The sequence below is a fragment of the Erinaceus europaeus genome, chromosome 8 (assembly GCF_950295315.1).
Source record: "Erinaceus europaeus chromosome 8, mEriEur2.1, whole genome shotgun sequence".
NCBI classification, from domain to species: domain Eukaryota; kingdom Metazoa; phylum Chordata; class Mammalia; order Eulipotyphla; family Erinaceidae; genus Erinaceus; species Erinaceus europaeus.
The window spans coordinates 91153844-91180760 of record NC_080169.1 but is presented as its reverse complement, the minus strand read 5'-3'; the positions used below and the strand labels follow the sequence as shown (position 1 = coordinate 91180760).

General features: G+C 37.3%; 1 protein-coding gene across 2 annotated transcripts in view; it reads right to left on the bottom strand.

Moving 5' to 3' along the window:
- CPED1 (cadherin like and PC-esterase domain containing 1) overlaps nucleotides 1-26917 on the bottom strand; it is a 422947-nt gene that overhangs the window by 33490 nt on the left and 362540 nt on the right. For both annotated transcript variants that reach the window (XM_060196489.1, XM_007525006.3), the window contains exons 18-21: nucleotides 21848-21984; nucleotides 1252-1472; nucleotides 904-1005; nucleotides 495-582 (exon numbers count right to left, since the gene is read on the bottom strand). In XM_060196489.1, the coding sequence (XP_060052472.1) occupies nucleotides 495-582; nucleotides 904-1005; nucleotides 1252-1472; nucleotides 21848-21984 (548 nt within the window). The remainder of the gene's footprint in view (nucleotides 1-494; nucleotides 583-903; nucleotides 1006-1251; nucleotides 1473-21847; nucleotides 21985-26917) is intronic.

Below are 26917 nucleotides of genomic sequence, written 5' to 3'. Positions count from 1 at the left end.
CTCAGTTTTTTAATTTTGTTTTGTTTTTGCTTCCTCCTGTGAGCTCAAAGAACTATTTATATTTATGGGCTATGGTCATTTTATCTCCTGGAACAACTATAACTGATTTAAAAATGTAATATCTAATGGTTTGGGAGATAGTTTACCAAGTAGAACACACACTTTACAGTGTATGAGGACTCAGATATGAGTCCCTAGTCACCACATGGAAGCACCATCAGAAATTCTAAGCAGTGGTGGACAGTGTTGTCATGTATCCCTGTCTCTTTCCCTTTCTCCAATCCTTTATTTGAAAAACAATAATTCTGCTGGGGGCATAGAACTATGAAAGTCCAGAGCTTCAGTGATAACTTTGGCAGCAAAACAGTATAATCCTTAAATAGATTATATCCTTTGGGTTGTGTAAAGCTTAACAAATATATATTTTTTCAGACACCTGAAGAGATGTTCACAAGAACCATAAGTTACCTATAGCCTGGTATCAAAGTTCTTACCAGAGTTAAGAAATGCACCCCATCTACTGGGAGGTGGAATCCAATTCCCAAAGTTTTGATGATCACAAGGATATTGAGTAAATTTTCTCTGTGAATGAATCAGAACACTGAAGTTAGGAATTTTAAATACATTTATAGATGATTTTACATAATAAACATGGGGAATTCTTTTAGAATGTGATAATTGCCATACAGGACTAAATTTTTAATGGGTATTAAATTTTATCTGAATACTAACCACTTAGTAGTTGGCTAGATAAAAAGGAATTATGACATATTTAAAACTGGGTTTTAAGCATTCGATTCAAAACTAGAAGTTGTTTTTAATAAAACTTTGATATTTTGGTCACATCAATAATACGTTCTTAAACTTAAAATACTGGTGACAACTGTCATTCCAGAAATTCACCTCTTCAAAACCTTTTGAATAATTTGTAGATGATTGGAATTAAGCCACTGAACACCGCCAACAACCAATACAGTCTGGGCATTATTCTCCAGGGGACGTGATCTGAAATCCAGAAAGAAAAACAACACATGTTACCTTAAAACATATGGTAAACGTTTTAACAGAATTGCCTTGCATTTCATTGAACCATATCTGGCATCCTGATCACAGAATCTCCTTGTTGTTTCCAACTCATTTTCAGCAGTATTATTTGGTATTTAAGCTTTTCAGCACACCTGATATACACTAAGCAGTCAGGACCCTTAGCAAAACAAGTACATTGTGTCTGTCATAATAGTTCCTTTGTACCTTTGCAAAAGATGTCCAAGTGCTTTTTCAAATGTTGGTCTCAGTGAAGGGCTTATCCAGAACTGGGGATAGTAGGAGTAACTGATCAGAGTCTTTCCACCATTTACATTGTGATAGAATTTTGTGCCATGCACTTTTTGCCATTCCTGCAAGGTCTCATTCAGTCTTTCAATCAAATAGTACATTATCCCTCTGTTGGTTGAATCTCCAATGAAAAGAACCTACAAATTAATAAAAGAAAGCTTTTTGTATCTGATGTTTACATGATGTAGGAAATAATATAAAATAGTTTGCTGAATACTCTTTAAAAATGTATGACTAGTTGAAGGGCATCTTCTTTTTTTTTTAATAAATTAAGTTTTTATTTATTTATTTTCCTTTTTGTTGCCCTTGTTGTTTAACATTGTTGTGGTTATTAATGTCGTTGTTGTTGGATAGGACAGAAAGAAATGGAGACAGGAGGGGAAGACAGAAAGGAGGAGAGAAAGACAGACACCTGCAGACCTGCTTCACCGCTTGTGAAGCGACTCCCCTGCAGGTGGGGAGCCGGGGGCTCGAACTGGGATCCTTACGCAGGTCCTGGCGATTTGCGCCACGTGCGCTTAACCCGCTGCGCCACCACCCGACTCCCGAAGGGCATCTTCTTAAGCTTCTAGAAATGACACTCATGTTCTTCCCCAAATCTCTGTTTTCTTCTCTTCCACAGTCTGAGTGCAAATAACAGAATCTGCTGATACTCTAACTTATCTTTAAAGCTTTATGTTTAGTAAGGTAAGGAGGTGAAAGACTACTGTATGGCTTTGCTCATATATGGGATATAGAGAATTGAAACACATGAACTTGTAAAAGAAAAAAAAAGTATTCAAATTGACTCAGTGAGAACTATAGTGGTTATCATTAGTGAAAAGTGGGGGAGGCACAGAGATTTGGTGGTGGATGTGGTGTGGAACAGTACCCACGTGACCTTGTAATCCTATAAGCCGTATGAAATCACTAATTAAAAAAACTTTTTGGAAAATGTTATCTTTAATTTCCCTATTTCCCTTACTCTTTACAATTTAAAAAAAAATCTAATTAGCAGAACAAATTTCACTGACGGAAATAGGCATGAAATATTTTTGTGCTATGTGAACAGATTTTTTTCCCAATATCTCTTATATAGATGAGAAAATTGAAAATCCAAAGATGGAAGTTACCTGAATGAAGGTCATGCTGCTGCTTGAGAGTCATCTGACTAGAATCTGACCTTCTGAACAGCAGACTTTATCCCAGCATGCATATTCTAGAGCCATTTGCCCTGGAACTCTCATGTAACAATTGTTTCAGCACAGCCCTGCTTTAAAATTCCAATTAATTGGCCTTAAAACTAAACTGCTGTGACACACTCCTGACTTTCTAAATGGATCCTTGTATGTAGAGACTGCCCTTGAATTCATCCTGCATACAGCATTATACATATAAGTTTCCCAATGTTATCTTAATATTTACCTTAGGGAATCTTATTGGTTTCTGTGTTCCATAGAAGCAACCTTAAACTCCTTATCTTCAGCTAGCATTTTTAGACTTTGCTGGAGGGAGATTTCATACAGTGTCTGGCATCATAGTTACTTATAACTGTGACATTAGAATTATTATACCCACTTCAAAGATAAACAATTAGAAGTTTAGAGAAACTGAAGTCATAGATCTAGTAAATGAGGAAGACAGATTTTAAACTTGTCTTTAAATCCCAAGTGCTTAATGACCCCATCCCCTCAATACTTCCTCTAAATTGAGCAAGTAATATTCTTGCTTTTTCACTGAACATCATTTGTGCTTAATGTCAACTGTTTTTCTTACTCCTAATGTGCCTGGAAGTTCAAGGTTGTTCCTTTATCTGCAATCCCATCTGTGTGACTATGATGCAACTTCTAGACAAATGCCCATGATTTTCCCATTCTCTCTTATTTAGCACACTAAACAGAATATCTTCTGTTTTCATTACATTTTAAAATTTTCACTGTAGATTTTAATCAAAGACTATGTGAAATGATGGACATTTGTACCTGTATCTTTTTTTTTCTCATATCATATCAAGAAATACTGAGGTCAGAGTCAGTGTTAATTTCTAAATTCTAATTTTTCTCATAGTATCATGCATGCTCTTTGAAAATATTTATTGAGTTGGGAGTCAAAAAGACTTTGGATAGAGACAAACACTGTTAATGTTTTTGGATAAGGCTATTTTGTTCTTCAGGTTTCTTTTCTTTCTTTCCTTTCTCTAAGTTTTTTTTTTTTTTTCTAACCAGAGTGCTACTCAACGCTGGCTTGTGGTGGTGCCAGGGATTGAACCTAAGAGTTGGAGTCTCAGGCATGAAAGTATTTTGCATAAATATTATGCAGTCTACCAGGCTCTAATCTTTCTTTCTCTCTACTTATGAACGTATATACTGACTCCAATAACAATCATTGCCATCATTTCTCTGACACTACTACACTGCCTGTTTCAGAATTCAATGAGAATCTGCAAAGGGTCGCTCTTCTCAAGGTGAGAGAGTGTTTGCATCATTATATGAATAAATGCAGAGAGAATCGCCAATATTTAGAACAACTGCTATTACTACATGCACCATCTGATTAAGCTAAATACTCCAATCATGGGTCATCTGTCCATTTTCATTTGTTGTGATAGAATTTTTTTTTTTAATTCTCTATACTGGATCTACCCAGTAACTATTTATATTTTTTCTCATCCATATTTTTTTTTTTAAAAAAAGGGAACTTTGGATTATCAGAAAAGCCCCTAGTTTGAGATTCTAGTAATTATCCAAATCTATTTGTATTGATTTGCTATGGTTGCCATTACAAAGCACCATAGACTGTGGACTTAAGTAACAGAAATTTATTTTCTCATAATTCTAGAAACTAAATGTGTACAATCAATGTATTTTCATAGGTTCTTGCTTTCTTCTGCGGAATTATTGTCCTTGACTTTTAGGGGACCATCTTCTCTATGTGTCTTCACATGGACTGCCATTTATGTATTTTTGTGACTTAACTTCTTAGAAATATACCAGTTACATTGGCTTAGGATCCACCCGTATTTTAATTTAATTGCCTTTTTGAAGATCTTGTCTCCAAGCAAAGTCACATTCTGAGGTATTAGGTATTAAGACATGAGTTTGCTGTGGTCCTTTTTCCAGCCATGACATCATCTCCCCAGACAATAACTTGGATCTATCTGCATATCAGATTTCAGGCTTGGGGAAAAAAAAAAGTTAATATAGTCATAGACCATTGGGAATATAACTAAAATAGGCCTACTAGCTATCCACAAATGAAGACCCCCCCCAACTCTTCATCTGCACTATTCCAGCCTTTAGGTTCATGATTAGTTAACAACTTGTTTAGGTATATATGTTAACTCTATTTTCAGCCACTAGTTTCCAGATGCTAGCATGATGCTGACCAGATTTCTCTAGACAGACAACATTGTGCTCTGGAACCCTGCTTCTCCATAGCCCTGCCCAACTAGGGAAATAAAGAGACAGGCTGGGAGTATGGGTCAACGCCCATGTTCAGCGGGGAAGCAATTACAGAAGCCAGACCTTCCACCATCTGCACCTGATAATGAACCTGGGACCATACTCCCAGAGGGATAAAGAATAAGAAAGATATCAGGGCAGGAGATGGGATAAGGAGTTCTAATGATGGAAATTGTGTGGAGTTGTACCCCTCTTATCCTATGGTTTTGTCAGTTTCCTTTTTATAAGTAAAAAAATTAAGACATATAATTAATATATATATATATATATATATATATATATATATATATAAAGACATGAGTTTGCTAGTTTGCTGAGCTGATAACTCAGCTGCAACATCAGTAAACAGCCTTCAAAGTCTAGCATTTGAGTTAATTTGCTACTGTATGATACTTTCATTTAAGTATATAGATGCAATCCTTCTTAAGGTAGCTCCAGGCAACCAGTAAAATCACTGGGTATCTGGATTATGCATTACAGGTTTAGGAATATCAAAGAAGCTGAGTGTTCCTGAAAGGAAAACAAAATGTATATTTTTGGTTTTTGTTCTATGTTAAAAATATTTCCTTATGGGAGTCAGGTGGTAGTGCAGTGGGTTAAGTGCTCAAGGATCCCGGCTCAAGCCCCAGCTTCCCACATGCAAGGAAGTTGCTTCACAAGCAGTGAAGCAGGTCTGCAGGGGTCTTTTTCTCCCCCTCTCTGTCTTCCCCTCATCTCTCCATTTCTCTCTGTCCTATCTAACAACGATGACATCAATAACAACAATAATAACTACAATAACAATAAAAAACAACATGGGCAACAAAAGGGAAAATAAATAAATAAATATAAAAATATTTCCTTATAAAATATATATTTATTTATTGTGTATAAACACACAAAAGAATTAAAAGGGAAGGGAGAGAGAGAGAAGCATAATAGAAGTAGGTAGACTAAAGGAGGGTGAGAGAGGTACACTTGTAACACTGTCTCACTGCATTAGAATTCAACTCACCAACATATGTCAAAGGTAGAAGAGTTATTTCAGAATTCTCAGATACTGTTTTTATTAACAAAGTAATATTAGAAAAAAATTGTGAGTTATCCAAGTTTCTTTCCTTTATTGATAAAATAATGAAAATAGGGGGTCAGGTAATAAGTAGCACAACTGGTTGAGAATACATGTTACTATGCACAAGCATACTGGTTCAAAACCCCAGACCCCATCTTCGGGGCAGGGGGGGAAGCTTCATAAATGGTGAAGCAGTGTTACTAGTGTCTGTCTTTCTCACTCTTTACGCCCCCCTCTCCTCTTAATTTCTCCCTGCCCTATCAAATATATATATATGGAGAGAGAAAGAGAGAGAGAGGTAAAGAGAGAAAGAGAGAGAGGGAGAGAGAAAGAGCGAGAGAGAGAATATCACCATCACTTTAGAGAACTTCACTGAAATTTTAAAAATTTATTTTATTCCTAGAGCACAGAATGAATGTGAACTAGTTTTTTGTTGTTGTTGTTGCATTTTTACTTAAAAAAGTTATAGTCTTTATTTATTGAATAAAAACATCCAGAAATAGAGAGAGAAGGGGCTGATAGAGAGGGAGAGAGACAGAAAGGCACCTGTAACACTGCTTCACCACTCACAAAGCTTTCCCACTGCAGGTGGAGACCATCAACTTGAACCCAGACTCTTGATCATTATTTTTTTAATTCTTTTTAATTTTATTTTATTTATAAAAAGGAAACAATGACAGAACCATAGGATAGGAGGCGTACAGTTCTACACAATTCCCACCACCAGAACTGTATCCCATCCCCTCCCTTGATAGCTTTCCTATTCTTTAACCCTCTGAGAGTATGGACCCAAGGTCATTGTGGGATGCGGAAGGTGGAAGGTCTGGCTTCTGTAATTGCTTCCCTGCTGAACACAGGCATTGACAGGTCAATCCATATTCCTAGCCTGCCTCTCTCTTTTTCTAGTGGGGTGGAGTTCTGGGAATCAGAGCTCCAGGACACATAGGTTGGGTCATCTGTCCAGGGAAGTCCAGTTGGCATCATGCTAGCATCTGGTACCTGGTGGCTGAAAAGAGAGTTAACATACAAAGCCAAACAAGTTGTTGACTAATCATGGACCTAAAGACTAGGGTACTGCTGATGAAGAGTTGAGGGTCTCCATTCTGTAGATAGCTAATAGGCATATTTTAGTTACATTCCAAAGGGCCTGTGACTATACTAGTCTTTTTTTTTTTCTTGAGCCTGAAATCTGATATATAGGTGGATCCTAGTTATTGTCTGGGGAGATGATGTCATGGCTGGAAAAAGGACCAGAAAGCTGGATCAGGGAAGAAAGTAGCTCCCAAATATGGGAAAGGTGTATCAATGTTGTTGACTGTAAAACCCATCGATTTGGTGTGATCTGGGGCCCATATTCAATTTAGGAGCCTATGTGACCTCTGCATCCCTGTAGATCTGAGTTCTCATTCTGTGGTCATCAGTAGGAACATTCCAAGCTGCCCCAATATCAAGACCCAGCTTCTTCAGGTGTAGCATAGAGTATGTTGTCCAGCTTCCCTTCAGAGGATGGAACATTCTCTACCTTTGTTGATCCAAGTTGAGGGCAAGGTCCTATGGGGCCCACAAAGGGGTCTGTTTTGTTGTTACTGGTATAGATGACCAGTAACAATGGAGAGAGGGATTTATTTGAGATCTAGACCCCATAATGTCTGCTTGGGAATCTCAAGATTCCCTGAATAGGGCACCAGCTGGTGGGGTGGTCTGATAGTGACTAAAGAGTCATCATTTAAGTATACCAGTCTCTTGCCCTTATTCAACTTTTGCAGTCTTTGCTTTGATAAGGATAGTTTGGGAGTGAGTGAGGGAAGTATAATAGGAAATAGGTGAGGAAGGTATTGAAGTCTAAGTAGACACTATTTCATTATGAACTGTATACTGACTCATAGACTCTCGTGTACTTTTGCTTTCAGGTATATATTTTGCCCTAATTTATAGATACATGTGAACATATGCCATATCTCATGGGACCTGGTCTATATTTGGGCTTTGAGACTTTGTTGGGAAGTGAACCACCTGGAATGGAATTAGAGAATACTATGAAAGGAAAGATCTCACCGGAGTAATGAGACTGAATGGTTGACATTCCATGCCTGACATCTCTGGACACAGTCTAAAGTGAAGCATACCGAGATGGTACTAGTTGAGTTGACTAGGTTGGGATCAGCAGATGTGATATCATTTGGTATGAATTGAAAGAAGTAAGCAGGAAAGTGAGTCCCACTCTAGAGGTTCCAGGACTGGGGAAATAGGGATCTCCTTTTTACCAGAACACTGTTCAGCTCTGTTTTAGGTAGTTTAAGAGATTGAATCTGGGACTTTGGAGCCTCAGGCATGAGAGTCTCTTTGCATAACCATTATGCTATCTATCCTCCATCCAAATGTTAACAAGCTTTAAAGTCTATCAAAGACAAGTGTTGTTTTTGAGCATTTGCAGTATGCCTTGAAGTACTTTACTAGATACTTCAGATTCATTAACTCATTTAGAAAATTTTTCAGAGAAAATAAAAAAAGAAATTTCTAAATCACAGTAATAACTTTATCTTCCTCTATGCCTCTGCTACTGAACCCTCTGGGACATGTAGAATTGAAGCATTGGCTGGAGAACTGGAAGACAATCACCACCCTAAGAAAATCAGCTCTTCAGAAAAATACCTGGACAGTCCATTGCTGCGTAATTCCAGCAAGGCCAACATGGATGCCAGAAGAATACACCACACTTATTTTCAAAATAAATTCTATATCACACATCTCCGTGTAGGAATTTTCTTTTTTAAAAGTTTAGTAGACACAGCTTTGAAAAGTCTAGTTTCAGAGAATTGTTTTATACCAGTGCCTTTCTATTCACAAAAGGGAGAAATAATTTTACTAAAGTGAAAAGGAACTTGTCATTTTAAGATTACTTAATCTGTAGCTGAAGCAGGCTTAGTAACAGGCTAATTGGCATTCCTAACCAAAAGACTTCTAAGCTCAAAATGTCAACTCTTTCAAGTATACACTCACAAAAATAATATTAGGTGTTAGAGATTCTTTTTGGTTGCAGAATTCATACTTATATATATCATTTAGATAATTAAATTTGGTAAATTTCTTAAAAAGGTATTTGTAGATGATTTGTCTTAATGGTCAACTACTTAGAAAGGTCTAAATTTCCATAATAAGTCCACAGGACTAGCCATATAATTTAGAAATAACTCTTCTTTCAGTGAAAATTATTGCCTTATATTAGCTAGGTTGGGTGGAATGAGCAAATTAAATTTTTGCATGAATAATTAAAGAGAAAATGTGATCATTAAATACAAATAGCTAGTAGATAACAACAAACCTAATAACTTAAACAATAAAACATTAAAATAACTAGTTTAGGAATATGGGTCCTCTTAAAGAACTATGTAAACACATGTAGCACTGCTTTTTTTTTCTCTTTGGTTATTAAAGTGGAAATACCAAGAATAATGCCTTACACAAAATCTGCCTCTCATATGTTTAATGAACAAATTATTGTTGTGTTTATATACTGGCAGTTTTAAAGGAAATTCATTTCTAGAAAATAAGAATGTCTACTAAAATATGCTTTTAAAAACAGAATAAATTGGAAGTAGCATATACATTTAAGAGCACATAGTTGACTGGTTTTTATGAAGGCATAATCATACACTTGACTTGCTTTTATGTTGTTTTAATAGTACTATAATAATATGAACATATTATAATAGGTGAGATTTCATGTTCATTTTTGTAAAAAGCCTATTACAAGCAGAATATGAGTAACTGCCTCATTTTTATGAAGTAATGGTTGTGAATATGTATAAAATGCACTGGAAAGTTAATTGTGTTAAGCCAAAAAGAAAAGGGCAAACACTGGATATCTCAATTATAGGTGGAACTTAAGAAACAAGGACAGAACGTGAAAACACTAAACAAAACTAGGATTGGAGTGTATTGCATCAAAGTAAAAGACTGGAGAAGGAACAGAAGGGAGGGGGTGGAGAAGGCCTTTAGGGTACTGGTACATGGTAGTGGCAAAAGACCGAAGTTGGTGTTGAGAGTGTTGTAGACACTCAACACAGGGAGATAAGAAATTGCATCCATGTGTCAACAACTATAATGTAAACCATTAGCCTCCTCTCCAAAAAAAAAAAAGAGTTTTAAAAAGAAATCCTATCAGGAGTTTTCTGGGTCATAATATCTGTATCTGGAAGTTACTTGAGAAGCTGGATGTCATATCTTCAGCAAGAGACAATGTTGTGTTCAGTTGAATTTAGTATGTTTTTATCCTGAGACCTGTGATGAAATGTACTGTTGAAAAATACACAAATGTGCCCTGGAGCCCTGATTCCCCAGAGACCTGCCCCATGAGGGAAAGAGAGAAACAAGCTAGGAGTATGGATAGACCTGTCAACACCCATGTTACCTGGGAAAGCAATTACAGAAGCCAGACTTTCCACCTTCTGCACCCCATAATGTCCCTTGGTCCATGCTCCCAGAGGGTTAAAGAATAGGAAGGCTATCAGGGGAGGGGATGGGATACAGAGTTCTGGTGGTGGGAATTGTATGGAGTTGCACCCCTCTCATCCTATGGTTTTGTCAATGTTTCCTTTTTATAAATAATAAAAAAAAAATCACACACACACAAAGAATAGGAAAGCTATCAGGGGAGGGGGTGGGATACGGAGTTCTAGTGGTGAGAATTATGTGGAGTTGTACCCCTCTTATCCTATGGTTGTTGACAGTGTTTCCTTTTTATAAATAAAATTATATAAAAAAGAAAAATATATAAGACCGTTGTTTGTCTAACATGGTCTTTTTATACAGTTATAGACAACAGAATTGAAACATAACATGCTCCTAGGCTTTAGTAAAAAATTGAAGTCTATTTATATATGATCTTTTTATAAAAACGTTTACTTTTCATTATTTCATTTTCTAATTTTGTCAGAAATTGTTTCTGCATGAGATAAGTTAAGAGATAAATAATAAAGTACATTGTTTTACACAACTGAGCACAACTGAGGTTTGTTTCTCTTTCAGGAAGACAGTGCAGGTCATTTCTGGGAGAGTGTATTGGTGAAATTGGAGGTCAAGAAGGTCATTTAGGGTACCAGGATGTTTGGATAGTGTTTTCTTCAATTTATGATTTCCAAGACTGCTCTAGGCATTGATGTACAGCTGGGGGGAAGGAGTAAGGAACTGTCAGCCTTTCTATAGGCCCATAACAGGAACTGACATGGTTGCTACTCATATTTCAATGATCAGAACTCAGTCACATGGCCACATACCCAATCTCAAGTGAAACTGAGAAATGTAATTAAGTTATATGGGGAAGTGGAAATGAGCTTGATGGACATTTATTCTTTACCACATTCTCCTACATGCTAAGTCTTCTTGGAAAATAAGAAAGCCTAATCCTCACATTCAGGTTTATTCATCTGTGAATTAGCAAAACTGTATGAAAGGCTATATTTATAACCCATATGTTGCATAAAAGGAAAAGTAAAATTTTTTTTCATTATATGGGGGGGATAATGAACTTCAGGACAGGTGTTGAGACATGGGTACAAGCATGTCTACACACCACTTTCACAACCTATTCAGCTTTTTCCCACCATTAAGTCCTGGGCCCCTTAGGCTACCTTCTTTTCTCTTCTCTCTTTCTTCCCCTCTCTCTTCCCACACAGTCCTTTATTTTGCTGCAGTACATTTACCCAATCTAATCTCACTTTGTACTTTGCCCTATTTTCTTGAGAAAACCATTTCTTTTTTTTCCCTTTTTTTCCTTTTTGGAGAAATGGATGGATAAGACAAGTAATGGCAAAGGAATATAATTTGTTAGTGAAAATGAAACCAAAGTTTTGAGAATTTTTGATCTTAATAAACACTTAAGTAATTATCCTTTTGTTTTATTTCATTATGAATAGAGGATAATGACAATGCTAATACTGATAAGACATGCATATATTCCCCTCTATAACCTCTTTTCTTGAGTCACTAAAATTAGCAAGGACATAATGAGCAAATCAAGCTATAAAGAAATAAACATGTGGGCCTGGTTGTGGTGCACCTGGTTGAGTGCATGTTAGAATGTGTAAGGACCCAGTTTCACTCCTGCAACTGCAAGGGAAAAGCTTTATGAGTGGTGAAGTAATGTTGCAGGTGTCTCTCTGTCCCTCTCCCTCACTATCATCCCTTCCCTCCCAATTTCTGGCTGTCTCTATTCAATAAATAAAGAAAATTTTGAAAAAGTAATTGTCTTAAAAAAAGAAATCAAACACAATTGTAGTGTGTTGAGTAAATATAAGGATAGTACATTGTAATTTTTTTTTTTTTTTTTACTTATCAGCTTGTTGTAATCTGTTGAGAATGGAAAAGAACTGGGTATATGGAGTCAATAGACAAAATCCCAACATTGCTTTAAATAATTTCCCTCCTCTTTTTCCTCCAGCATGGGTGTCATGCTCAATATCACAAAAATTAGAGTATTTCTTTAGATCCAATGAAGTGGATGTGAATGGAAACACAGGAATCAATTTTGCTACCAGAAGCCTACTCAAGTCTTTCAAGAGGAAAATTATATGACTTTCCCATTAACGTAAGTCATGTTTACTCTCTGAAGAGGTCTTACATCAGTAAATAAAATAAATAAAAAGTGAGGTGTGGGGGCCAGGCTGTGGCACAGCTGGGTAAGCACACACATTACAGTGTGCAAGGATCCAGGTTCAAGCCCCGGGTCCCCACTTGCAGGGGGGAAAGCTTCACAAGTGCTGAAGCAGGGCTATAGGTGTCTTTCTGTCTCTTTCCCTCTCTATCTCCCCTCTCATTTCAATCTCTCTCTGTCTCTATCCAATGATAAATAAGTAAATAAAACAAAAAAAGTAATTTAAAAAATGTGAGGTGTTTTGCCTCTTCTAGTCCATGGCCATGAATAGTGATTCAGATTAGTCCCTATTTTTAGACAGTTATCTATTTCTAATGAGGTAAAGTTGAGCTTTAATATGAAGCTGAAATGTGTTAGATGGAAAATTACAGTTAAGATCAGATGGAAATATAACTTGGCAGCTCTCTGTAAAATGTATTATCATTATATTCAATGTTTCCCTGATGGCAGAAAAAAAAAAAGCATGTTGCTTAGGGTCAAAAAAATATCAGTTAACATTAAGGCAAACCTTAAAAACATAAAATCTGGCACAGAAAAAAAGTCAACAACTAAGTACCATCTATACATAGCTGCTTAAAACATAATTATCTGTCTACATTGCCATCCTGTCTGGCCTGTCAGCATTATGTATGTCATTCTTTTCTGATGACAGTGAAGTATACTCCTTTCTTTTTATTCACTCCTCTTTTTTTAACTGAAACTGACATGCAACAATGAATTGTGTAACCCTAATGGAATTCTCATATAAGTCAGAACATATTATTATAAATTAGCCACACTTCAAAACTTTAAACACCTTTAAATTCAAGACACTACTTGACTTGCAAACATTACTTGGAAATATAAGTTAAATTTCCTGTTTGAACAGCTGAGTTTAAGTACTTTTTATACATATTGCCTTTTTATATATTTCCCTTTTTTAATTGCAATCTTCTCTCAGATATTTTATTACTGGTTTAAATTCTGAACTATGTGTTCAGCAGATAAACAAAATAAGGGCTTGTCTAATTCTGTTGGGTCAGGCTCCTTGGCTTTTTTTTCAGTTATAAACTTGCTTATCATATTTCTAAACCATTTTCTATGTGTTTCATATTCTGATGATAAAGTCATGCTCTGATAAATTTGTATGAATGTTCCATTCTAGTTATATTAAGAGGAGGATATCCACTTAGAAAAATATGTGAGGGTGTAATTTAAAACACAGCTATTATTTTTTATTGGTTTTGCTTTGATTCAACATGATTATCACAAAAATTCACATGTATGTTTTTTAACTATAGATGAAATACACCATACATGCATAAAGTTAGAGTTTAAAAGTCATCCGGCTTTTGCCTGCCTCTGTACACAAACAAGTAGATGCCAGTGGTTTGAGAAGAAAGTTCAGTCCATCTTCCCTTCAGCCATCAGTCTCTTGTTTGCTGCTCAAGTGAAGACAAATGAATAATGTCTAGAAAATTTTCATCACATGTCATTAAATGCAGCAGTAGGGTTCCTGGTCAAAGTTACTGGGAACATGATTCTATTTTTCATTTTCTACCTATTTGTGTCTTGTCCCTTCCTTACATGTGGGCCCACTCTTTCAAATACAGGCTTGTGTTCATCAGTGTAGAACAGGAAAAAAAAAAAGACAGAAATAAAAAGGCTATATGAGGTCATACTAATGACATAAGGACTTCTACTGAAAGAAATGACTATTTGGAGACTTGAGAAACCCAGAGTGCTATCTAAATGCCTGAAATTACAGTAAGTTAATTACAGTTAAATTCGGTTACATTTTATGCTGGGATAGCCTGAGGGTGCTTTTTCCCGAGCTAGTGCTCTCTGGGTTGGAGAGAACTAAACTGGAGCCGATCTAGGCTGCTGCGTGGGAGAGGGATCAGGAACTCGTGCCGCACTAACTTCGCAGGAGATACACTCTGGAACCCTCAGGGCCGGAAAGCAATTTCCAAGTGTGTTTAATCAGAAGAGTAGCTGTTTTTATACTCTCCAAGTAGGGTGGAAACAGGATGTGACATAGAGAGGGTGGAGCGAAAAGTGACTGGTGGAAGATAAGGGTGTGACAAGGAGAGGATCAGGGTGTGACAAAGAGAGGGGGTGGAGCAGGTGAGAATTTTACCACTAAACCACTAATGCCCTGGAGGGAGTGTGGTGCTTTATGTAAATGTAAAAGTGATTTATGTAAATAGACCACTTTGAATGGGATCAAACCAATCCCTATGTAGGCATACCGGTGCTTGGTTAAGCAGAAGCCAGGGGGAGCTGGCATACTTCCAACAATTTTAATTTGATTATTTTGAGCATGCTAACTATGCTCAAAAGCTTTCCTTTTCCTTGATTAGAGTTAAAATTATACTTTTCTGTTTTGTTTTTATGAGTTGACATTGTTGAACAACTGATTTGTGACAATGATGAAACATGAATTCCTACTAAAAAATTAGAATTTTCTGCCTTAATTGAATATTTTCAGATCTGTAAGTATACTATACTACTAAAATTGCATATTTAGATATATCCCTGGTTTTATGAGATGCATAAACTGGAACACATTGAGAAATGAGAAACTTGGAATCATCTATAGCTCAACTATTATTTCTTAGTTCAGTTTTGTTCATAGTCTATTATATTCAATAAAAGGAAAATCAAAGAGAACAGTAGACTTGAATGATAGTGCCTTAAATTAACATTTAAGCACTGAGGGATAGTTCAGCAGGTCAGGTGTGTCGTGTGCTTTACATTGGTTTGTTCTAGCCCTCCCCCGCCAAGAGAATTGGATCAGTCCTGTTAATTTCGCAGGCCTGCTTGGCCCCGCCCCAAGGAACCCCGAGAGAGGGTTCCTGAGTCTGAGAGTTCGAGAGTTCCTGAGTTCGAGAGTTTCAGAGTTACAGATAAAGAGAGAGTTCCAGTGTGCCAGAGTTTCAGAGGGTTCCCGAGTACAAGAGTTCGAGAGTTCCTGAGTTCGAGAGTAAGGGAGAGGGTTCCTGAGTTCGAGAGTAAGAGAGAGAGTGCTTGCGCCACCGCAAAGAGACAGCAGAGTTCTGTTTGGTGATTAGTTTGTCTTAGTTTGTGAATCGTTGTTCCTGAATAAAGAAATACAGCTTCCCTGCCCAGCCGTTGTCTCCGCGTCTCTGTTACCCGCCGTGAAGCTAACCCGCCCGGCCAGAGCCTCCGAAATTTTAACAACACAGGTGGATGCCTTCCCATGAGTATGGTTCTGGTTTGAGTCCCAGCACTACACAATAGTGCCCCACAGCACTAAGGAAAGCTCTGTTAATGTGGTTTCTCTCTCTATCTCATAAAAAGAATGAAAAAAATAACTAAACTTGTGAGTAGTGAAATAATACATGCATAAAGCCATGGTCTTACCACTCCCAAACTAAAGCGATTTTAATGTTTCCTACTTTAATTAAATTTATGTAAGCAATGTTATTGGTAAATTGTCTATATCTACCATCATCTTCCCTGGACTCATGACCTGTTTAGCTATGGTTTCTGACCTTCCCAGATAGTCAGGTACCAGCCTCTGTGATACTCCCAATCATGTAAATTATCAAGCTATATTGTGACAATCAAATCTCTCACATGTCTTCTACTAGAGATTAAGTACTTTGGTGGATCATGTTGTACTCACTGAGAACAGATATTCCACTCAACAGAAGTTAGCTAAGTGAATGAAGAACATAAAATCACACACACACACACACACACACACACACACACACAATCATTAAAAGTATACTGAATTATGTTAAGTGAGTAGCAGGATGTAGTAACATGCTAAAATAATTGATGTTACTAGGTTTCTGGTATGGGGCAGAAGAGTTAATCTGATGGCTACAGTGAATTAAAAATCACTTTATCAAATAGAGTAAGAGCTGTGCAGATATTCTTTTTTAAAAAACTGTTCTTTTACATGGTTGCCTTATTTATATGTGAATTTCTATATAGTATTGTTCCAATACTGTACCATTTCTTGAATATCTGATGTAGTAGAAAGACTACCTCCCAAAAGTCAGTATATAATGTGCTAAAAAAAAACATACCAGGGCAGGATAGTGGCACACCTAGTTGAGTGTACATATTACTATGGTAAAGGACCCAGGTTCAAGTCCCTGGTCTGCACTTGTGGGAAGAGAGAATTTCAGGAGTAGTGATGCAGTGCTGCAAGTGCCTCTCTACATCCTCACTTCCTTTGCTCTGTTGATTTTTCCATCTTTATAAAATTAAACTAAATAAAATTTTTTTAAAAATCAAATCATATATGTTGCTTTCATATCTATTTTTTGTAATGTTTATGCTGAAGCATTCATGTGTCTTTGGAATAGAACACATATATATATTTTTTTAATATTTATTTTATTTATTTATTCCCTTTTGTTGCCCTTGTTGTTTTATTGTTGTAGTTAGTATTGTTGTTGTCGTTGTTGGATAGGACAGAGAGAAATGGAGAGAGGAGGGGAAGACAGAGAGAGGGAGAGAAAGATAGACACCTGCAGACCTACTTCACCGCCTGTGAAGCGACTCCCCTGCAGGTGGGGAGCCGGGGTTCGAACCGGGATCCTTATGCCAGTCCTTGTGCTTTGCGCCACCTGCGCTTAACCCACTGCGCTACAACCCGACTCCCTAGAACACATATTATAGGAAGTTCTGAGTAGGATGAGAATTGCCTTAGCAAAGAAGTTTCAGGATCACTTTGCATGCTTATATTCATATCAAGAAAAATAAGAAATTATCACTGTGAAAATACTTTCACTAGCCTATTCCATTCACAAATAGATTGCTCTTAAAATAAGTACTACTTTGTAATATTTAATTGTGATATCTGTGCTGTATGATAGAGTGTGGGCACCTGTCTCTATATTGCCAAGTCCTTTGATTCTGAATTTAAAATGTCTTTCTCAGATTCATCTGTCTTTGGGCTTCCACTATTTCTGCTCCAGCTCTGGTTAAACAACCTTTTAAGCTGTGTATTTTTAGATTTTCAAACATGCTTGTACTGTAAAAATGAAGATAATACAGATATTCAAAGGGATCTCTTTACCGTATTCCAGCCATGCTCTGTTGCTCCGTGAAGATTTCATGGTCATATGACCCCGGTAATTGTAAAGGGCCCATACATAGAGGAGTCCTGTGTTTGGTTTCTTTTGCTGTTGCCTTCCTGAAATTCTTAATTACTTTTGAGTTCAGGATCCTTTATTTTTACTTTGCACTGAGCCTTGCAAAATGTATAAACCCTTTCTGTCAACACCCCTTTCCTTCACTTACATAATCCTCCTTAGTTGTAACTTTCAGAAGTTTTCTGTGTCTGTATGCGTGTTTGCATTAATTTTTTTTTAAATCAACAGCATCATTTTATACAAGTTCTGTACTTTCTTTGCATGATGGTATTTTTTTCCATTAAACAGTCCTAATTCCCCAATATCCATTTCCTCCTTCTCCTAGGCAGTGTCCATACTGCTGTGGGATGATTTTCTTCCTTCTAATTTTGGTTGTGCTACTCCTTTGCTCAAATTGTACAGTGCTTCCCTGTTGTGTATAGAATAAACTAGAAATCCTGGTAAACAATATACTTTGTAGGATCACTGGCAGTGTGGGGGCAAATTTGAATTCTGAGTATGCAAGTCTAAGGGAATCATTACAATCAAGTCCTCTCTGTTAAGTAATGGCCTTACTAGTCTCTACTGGAATCACATCTGAACACAGGCCTTTATCTTCAGGCTCTATTACTTGATATCGTCCTAACAGGAAAAAATAAATGATTGCTCTTCTTTTTTTCTTTTTAACTATTACTTTGATAATAATCATTCCTGCAATTAGCAAAGATAGGGTTTGGCAATCACAGATCCAGTTGACCACACATTACTATGTTTAAGGACTCAAGTTCAAACCTCCAGTCCTCACCTATAGGGGAATGCTTCACAAGCAGTGAAACAATGCTGCAGTTATCTCTCTTTCTCTCTCTCTCTCTCTCCCTTTCAACTTGATTCTGTCCTATCAAGTAAAAAATAAAAAGGAAAAAAAGAAGCCATGAGCAGTAGGTTTGTTTTGCAGGCAACAAGCAATAAAATGGTAGCAATAAAAATAAAACAAAAATAAATAAAAATTTAAAAAATAGCAAACATATTATTACGAATCAGATGTTTCCCTCAAAATCCACCCAAGCCCCCTGCTTACCTCCATATGATCTGGTTTCAGAAGGTGGAATATTTGGAAGGCAACTAGATTTAACATTAATGCATGAGACCTCATGATGAGATTAGTGTATTTTACACAAAGAGGAAGAGATTAGTACTTTCTCTGTGCCTCCTCAGGACAGCCAAAGGGCAGCCAGTGGAAGCCACAAAAAATATATCTCACCAAATTCCAACATGATTAACTGATCTTTAACTTTCTAGCATCCAGAACTTTGAGAAATGAATGTTGTTAAAGTCATTCAATCTATCTATGATATTTAAGACAGACAGGGCTAGGGGGACAGCATGATGGTTATACAAAAGACTCATGCCTGAGACATGAGTCTTAAATTACCTTCAATAAGTCCTAAATTACCTTCATCACCATAAGCTAGAGCTGAGAAATACTCTGGCCTCTTTCTCATTAAAATAAAGTAAGTGAAATATTTTTTAAAAGGCAGATTGGTAGAAGAAGGTCAGCTTTTAAAATCTTTGTTAGTTACAGCATATGATTAGATCATTTAGGTTTCTTACTATTTTACAGCTGGAAAAGTTAAGAATCTGATAAACTATAAGTCATGTCCAGAGCTATGGCTTTTATGAACTTATATTTACATATATTTTCATTGCTTTCAATCCTGCTTTCTAAGATATGGAGACTGGATTGTCCAAACTGGTGATATAAATGCCCAATTATAAGTTAATAACACAAACGTGATCATAGGAGAAATACTCTAGTTTTCTTAGCGGTACGAAAAAAGCTACAACAGTATCTAACTCACTAAATTGTGACAATGAATAAACAAAATTTCCATTTGATTTAGTCAATGAATATCAGATAAATATTATGTATTAAAAATGTGCAGTGAGAGGAAGACAGTGAATCAAGCACATATCTTGCCTTTGTGAAGATTTCAGTCTGATCAGATTTAAGATAGAAAAAATACAGCCACATACTTCCTTGAACAAAAATTAATGCTAGCTTAATAATTCTGACAGCAACATACAACTCCAAAAGATTATTTTTCTTTCCACTTCCCTTCTTTTTTGGTAGTTGCTGGGGCTTACCTGCTCTGGGCTGCCTTTTTTAGTTAGAAAGAGACACACATAAACAGTCTGGGAGGGAGTCAGGCGGTGGTTTAGCAGGTTAAGAGAACATGGCACAAAGTGCAAGGACCCACTTAAGGATCCCAGTTCTGGCCCCTGGCTCCCCACCTGCAGGGGAGTCGCTTCACAGGCAGTGAAGCAGGTCTGCAGGTGTCTATCTTTCTCTCCCCAGCTCTGTCTCCCCCTCCTCTCTCCATTTCTCTCTGTCCTATCCAACAACAACAATAATAATCACAACAATGTTAAACAATAAGGGCAACAAAAGGGAAAATATATATAGAAACAGGTTGGGAGTATGGATTGAGCTGCCAACACTCATGTTCAGTGGAGAAGCAATTATAGAAGCCAGACCTTCCACTTTCTGCACCCCATAATGATCCTGGGTCCATGCTGCAAGGGAGACAAAGAATAGGAAAGATTTCAAGGGAAGGGATGGGACACGAAACTCTGGTGGTGAAAATTGTACCTCTCTTATCCTATGGTCTTGTCAACAGTTTTTATTTTATAAATAAATTTAATAGAAAGAAGGAGACAACGGAGCAAAGAGACACCACAGTGTGGAAACTTCCCCCAGTGTTACGGAATCCTGGTTTTAACCTAGGTTGCATATACAACAAAGCATAATTCCTAGGTGAGTAATCTCACTGTGTGCATGCCATTCCCTTTTTAAAAGTAGGTGATCCCCACCTACAGCAGGGACACTTCACATGCAGTGAAGCCAGTCTGCAAGTGTTTATCTTTCTCTCTCCCTCACTGTTTTCCCCTCCCTCCCTCCCTTCTCAATTTATCCCTGTCCTATCCAAAATAAAGGTAAAAAATGGCCACCAGGATCAGTGAGTTTGAGCCTTAGTGATAACCCTGGAGGAAAAGCAAACAAACAAATAAAAACCAAACCAAAACAAACAAAAAAACCCAGGTGATTCTATTGTTTTATTATTAAAAATACTCTTAGCCATGAACATTGGGTCATTTCTCTTGGAATTAATCAAATTCGTTTGACACTATTTGCTAGTAGAAAAACTGGGGGATCAGAAGGAGGACTCCTGCTTTGCCATACATAAGGCTCAGGTTTGAGTCCCTGGCAGGCATCATGGAAGGATTATAGAACTAGGGGTTCTATAATCGATTGGTGTTGTAGTGTCTCTCCCTTTCCATCTCTATACATATGTATGAAACAGTCAGATGAGAGCAGTAAAACACTGCAACAACAAAACTCAAATTTTGAATATAGGCTTCTTCTCTGAAAAATCTGAAATATATTCAATGCTCTTATTTATGTCTCAAGAGAACTTTTTAAGACACCATTTTTTTCAGTCTTGCCCTTATATGAGAGTTTTTGTAAGAAAATATACACCTAATATACCCCTGCTTTAAAAATATGGGCAAGGGTGACTTACTTCATGTTAATTAAGCATCTCTGTGTGTATGCCCGCCTCGTATGTCTGAGATCTCTGCTAAGACATACCTAGTGTGAGCACGCCTAACAAGTAGGCACTGCATGTCCAAGAAAGCAGCTTAGAAGTTGCATTAAAGGAAAGGCAGCCTAGTGAAGTTCGCGTGAGACCTGCCCAGGAATGTGAAAGAAGAGTCAGAAGGTTAGTTGAATAAAAAACAATGCCATGCACTCAGTAAGCAATAGCAGAGGGGAATCTTGCATACAGAAATATTTCTTGTGCAAACTACAGATGTCTGTTTTAACCACAGTGCCTTGCTGGAGCTGCAGTTGACAAGACCAGCTGCTCTGAACTGCCAACTGTCAGTTGACATGGCAAGTGCCTACCAATTTGTGCTGAAACAACAGCATGGAACTGGGTCAGTACAGGACATGGCTTTAATATCCTCCATCTGTCAAGTAGACTTGTTTGGAAATAACTGAGTATTCTGAACAAGAATTGTTAGGTCTCTTCTATGATAACATTTATACACAATTCAGAGATATCACTGCATTTCGTTAATTTTCCTCTGTAGAGTGAGAGAGTAGGTATTGTTCTAGTAGTTACAGCTTTATTGCTTTTGCTGCTGGGGTGAGGAAAGGAGTGAGAATGTAGATGAAAAGGATTTCTACTTCCCTTCTGCAGAAAACACCTACCTTTCTTCCTCTCAGGCACTGCTGGAGCTGAGGCTTGGTTAAGATGCCATATTGGCAGTTGTGGGGCTGCCAGGTTATTTCTCTCCAATCACAAGTCCTATTGTCTGAACAACTGAGGCAAGGGACAATCCACTGACCTGGAAAACATAGCAAAACTTTCTTTGGTTAAGATTCTACTGGTGCAATTATAAGTTGTATGTAACTAGAATTCAGCTGTAGCACACCATTACAGAAACAAGGATAAGCTCTTTCACATAAACACGGTAGGGTAACGCAGAATGTCACATCTAGGAAAGAGAATCACATTGGACCCTGAGAAATAGTCCACCAGGTGAAAAGGGAATTTGCATGCCTGAAGCTCAGTCCCCTGCACCACATGTACTGAAGTCATTCTTTGGCTACTCCCTCTTTGGCAAGTGAAACCCTTTATCTAATGAAATGAATAAAATGAAACTTAAAAAAATAGCATCACAACACCCAGTAATGTTTGACTTAACATAGTTCATGCTTAAATCAAATGTGAGTTCGATTCCATATAAGCACATACTTATAAATTAAATGGTAAGATTGGCAGGTGGCTCAGTGAGTAGTGTGCAAGGCTTACATGCATCAGGTGCCATATTCAATTCTTGGTACTATATATACCAGAGTGGTTCTTTGACATTTCTCCCTCTCATTAAAAGCAAATAAGTAAATATATAAAATAATTAATCTAAGTGATCAGGAACCACTAGATTCATTTCTTGATTTTATATTTATTTATTTATTTAGGAAAGAGAGGAATTGAGAAGGGTGGAAGAGATAGGGAAAGAGACAGAGAGACATATGCAGCCCTACTCCACCACTCATGAAGCTTTTCCTCTGTAGGTGGGGACCAGGGGGTTGAACCACGGTTCTTGTGTACTGTCATGTGTGCTCTTAACCAAGTGCATCACCACCTGGCTCCTCCTTTCCTTTCCTTTCCTTTCCCTTCCCTTCCTTTCCTTTCCTTTCCTTTCCTTTCCTTTCCTTTCCTTTCCTTTCCTTTCCTTTCCTTTCCTTTCCTTTCCTTTCCTTTCCTTTCCTTTCCTTTCCTTTCCTTTCCCCTCCTCTCCCCTCCTCTCCTCTCCTCTCCTCTCCTCTCCTCTCCTCTCCTCTCCTCTCCTCTCCTCTCCTCCCTTCCCCTCCCCTCCCCTCCCCTCCCCTCCCCTCCCCTTCCCTCCCCTTCCCTTTCCTTTCCTTTTCTTTCTTTTTTATCCTTTTCTTTTTCTTTTATCTCTTTCTTTCCTTCCTTCCTCCCTCCCTCCCTTCCTTCGTTCCTCCCTCCTCCCTCCCTCCCTCCCTCCCTTCCTTCCTTCCTTCCTTCCTTCCTTCCTTCCTTCCTTCCTTTCTTTTTATTGCCACCAGGGTTATCACTGGTGCTTAGTGTCGGTACTAAAAATCCACTGCTTCCGGCTGCCATTTTTCTTTTTTCTTTCTGTGTTTATTTGATAGGACAGAGAGAAATTGAGAGGAGGAGAGGATATAGAGGAGGAGGAGAGAGAGAGATACCTACAGATCTGCTTCTCACCTCATGAAGGTTCCCACCCTGCAAGCAGGGAGCAGGAGATTCAAACCCAGATATTTGCATATGGTAATGTGTAGGTTTAACCAGGTACACCACTGTATGGCCCCCATACTTATTTTCAATAAATTGGTATATATTTATGAATATGACATATATACAGAGATATATAGATATAGATATATAGACTCTCTCAAGAGAGTCTGTATACAAGAGAAAGTCTGATAATTTATTATTTCAAAGGCTAGTTATTATTGCTAAATCTGATTGATGACTTTTTTGGGTGTGAATAATTTCCCCTCCTTCTTAGCCCTGTCACCCTTTTCCCCTGTTTCTAGGTAGGTGCATAATGTACTGGTTCCCTTACATGTATGAATGGGAATTTAATGGAATTATGTGCAGAATGACCCTTGCAGAGTTATGATACTATATTTGCCTTTGTTACTAGCAAACTTTAGGTCCAGAGGTGGTTATAAGTTTCAGTAAGCGTTTATAAGATAAATGTATTGTTTTAGTACATTTAAGAGCTTTCCTACCTCATTAAATGGAACTAATCAGAAAGAGAAAGACAAATACTGGAAGATCTCACTTAGATGTGAGATTTAAGAAACAAAGCAAGGGAGGTGTCAGGGTAAATGCTAATAAAACTTCAGTCTGACGTTTTATAACTTCAGTCTGAAGATCTGAGATTACTTCCGGGAGAGAGGTTAGGGAGAAAGAGGAAATGTGGCGGAGAAGGCACAATATTCTACCACTGAGGGGAAGTGGCTCTTTGGTAGTTGAGGCATACTAATATGTATTTTAGAGAGACATAAAAATGTATCACTGAAATAACAATAGTCTTTTAGTTCTTACCTGTGTATCTATTTATTCATTTATTATGAAAGAGTGAAGGAAAGACAGAACCAGACCACTGTTCAGCTCTCACATAAGATGGTGCCAGGGAGTGAACTTGCAACCTGTGGGACCTCAGATGAGCAAGTCAGTGCTGGGGTGGTGCTCTAGTTCAACAATACCGTGTTTTACAACAGTATTTTCTCAGTAAAAATTTGTCAGAAATAAGATACTTCAGTCTTTAATGGTCATGGGTACATTTATAGGCTTAACTCATTGTATATCTTGTTTTTTAATTCTAATTTTATCCTGGTATACATGATTTGTAATTAATAGTCATCCCCATTCATATCTTTGCTTGGTACTGAATGCTGTGTGATTTAGACATAGCCTGAAATTTAAGTTTCATTACTAAATTACACACACACACACACACACACACACACACACACACACTTTTTTTTTTAACATAAGATTCCTTTTCATATAGAGTTGCATTCAGTGGGTATAAAGAATCTTCTTGGATGTAGTTGAAAGGGGCCTTGCATCTCCCTGCTGTTCTCTTATTTTTAGAGGTGAGGCAAACTGAATGCCAAAATGTTAAATGTGAAAAGTGGGATCATGCTCATCATGACAGGGTCGGACTAGAACTTGGGTGTCAGAGTCTCCCCTGTGCTAATTCTTTGATCATGTTAGCCTAAGTTAATAAAAAATCATCAGGCTAAGGTGAAGTATTACTTAATAGTCTCTTTTATAGTAGGTATTGCACAACCCACATATATGTTATTAACATTAGTTAACTTTTATCTCAGAAAGCTGAATTTATTCAGTAGGTTTATGTGTTGACAGGGATTATGTTCCTAAAATTGTTAATTTTCTAATAGGACAATGGTATGTTGGGAACATGTATGTGTTTCTACTCATGAGATTGCACTTACTAATGTTCCAAAGGGCTTGGTTTTCATGAGATCCTTGACTATAAGAGCATTATGTATGCCTTCCCCCCAGACACTCCCCCCCCACTTTGATGACAGCTGATTTTGTACAAACTCAGGGATGTCCTTTAGGTGCTTTACTGTAAGGCTGAAGAAATAAGTGGCCAAGCTGCACATACAGAGATTCAAATTTGGGGCAATTAGCTTGTGAGCATAGCAACTTATGCGCCTATATAGGATACCTAGTTAAGTCTCTGAAAACTTAGCCTCAATGTTTCCTACTAGTCTCATTTTTGTGTATTTTATATTGGTTACCAATGTCTTTTTATTGTAAGTTAATAATTCTGCTTGATCTAGACACCTGTGTAACATCTGCAGGACTGGGACTATTTGTCATTTTAAATGATACCAGCTCCTAAGTGAAATTGTCACAAAGAGGTTTATAAATTTTATGCTATATATTTAAGGATTAAATGAACTAAAGCTGTGATTTTGGGAAGAAACTGTTACATATGTTTTAGGGAATACTATTTTGAAGACTGAAACTGTCTTTTGGGAGAAATTGATTTATAATTGTAACACAAATTAGATTTTAGATATTTAAATATATCAGATTGAGCCATAACAGTAGATAGAAGTTCAACTTTATGACTTAGAGCAAAGTGAGTTATAAAGTTTTGCAAATGATAGCACTGTTTGCTTTTCTAGAACGTTTTCAAATAAAGTAGTCTTTACTTAAGGAGAAATAATCTGTACTTTAATATTAGAAATACTAAAGTATAAATTGCATATCACCTCTCTAAAATAAGGTAGTATAAAATGTTCTTTTTATAATATTATAAAATTAAATCTGAATTAATTTCCTTTAGATCATTCAATAGTCATTGCACAATTTTTTTCTCTCTCCACATAAAAAGACTTCTTTTGTTTTCTTTACTCTTCAGTTCTGTCTTATAGTTAAAATTATTTTCTAATGTCTGGAAATCAATATAAGAAGGCAGCTAGTAAATATTACATTAGCTAGTTCTAGTGAGAAGGCATTTGGATAATTATTATACTGGCAAGGAAATACAATGGGTCCAGTTCTGCCAAATAACTAATGTGTTGTGAAAATAAGATTTGGAACCCATCCATGGTCATGCAAGCTAAAATTGGAATGCCTAAATAAACTTCCTCCTAATGTTGTCTACCATGACAACATCTTTCAACAGGAGTGAGTTCTACCGTAAAGGGGGAAAAAATAGTTGTACTCATGAACTTCTGTCACTGATCTCACTCATTTACTTAGAATCTTTATATACTTAGGACTTCAGGGGTGGAGTAGTTACCCCTGGGTGATTATACCTTGGCTACTACTGTTTTCTGTGCATCTTTGTTTTAGTTCAGCAATCATTTTTGAATTCTATGCCAAGCATTGAAAGATGAATGAGGAAAAATGTCCATTCCAATGAAACAGATGATCTAGGGTATTCATCATGAAAAACTTTTTGCTGGAGGTAGGGCGGTAGTACAGCAGGTTAAGCACACATGGAATAAAGAGCAAGGACTGGCTTAAGGATTCTGGTTCGAGCCCCTGGCTTCCCACCTGCAGGGAAGTCGTTTCACAAGTGGTGAAGCAGGTCTGCAAGGTGTCTATTTTTCTCTCCCCCTCTCTGCCTTCCCCTCCTCTCTCAATTTCTATCTATCCTATTGAATAACAACAGCAACGATAAACAACAAGGGCAACAAAAGGAGAAAAAATGGCCTCCAGGAGCAGAG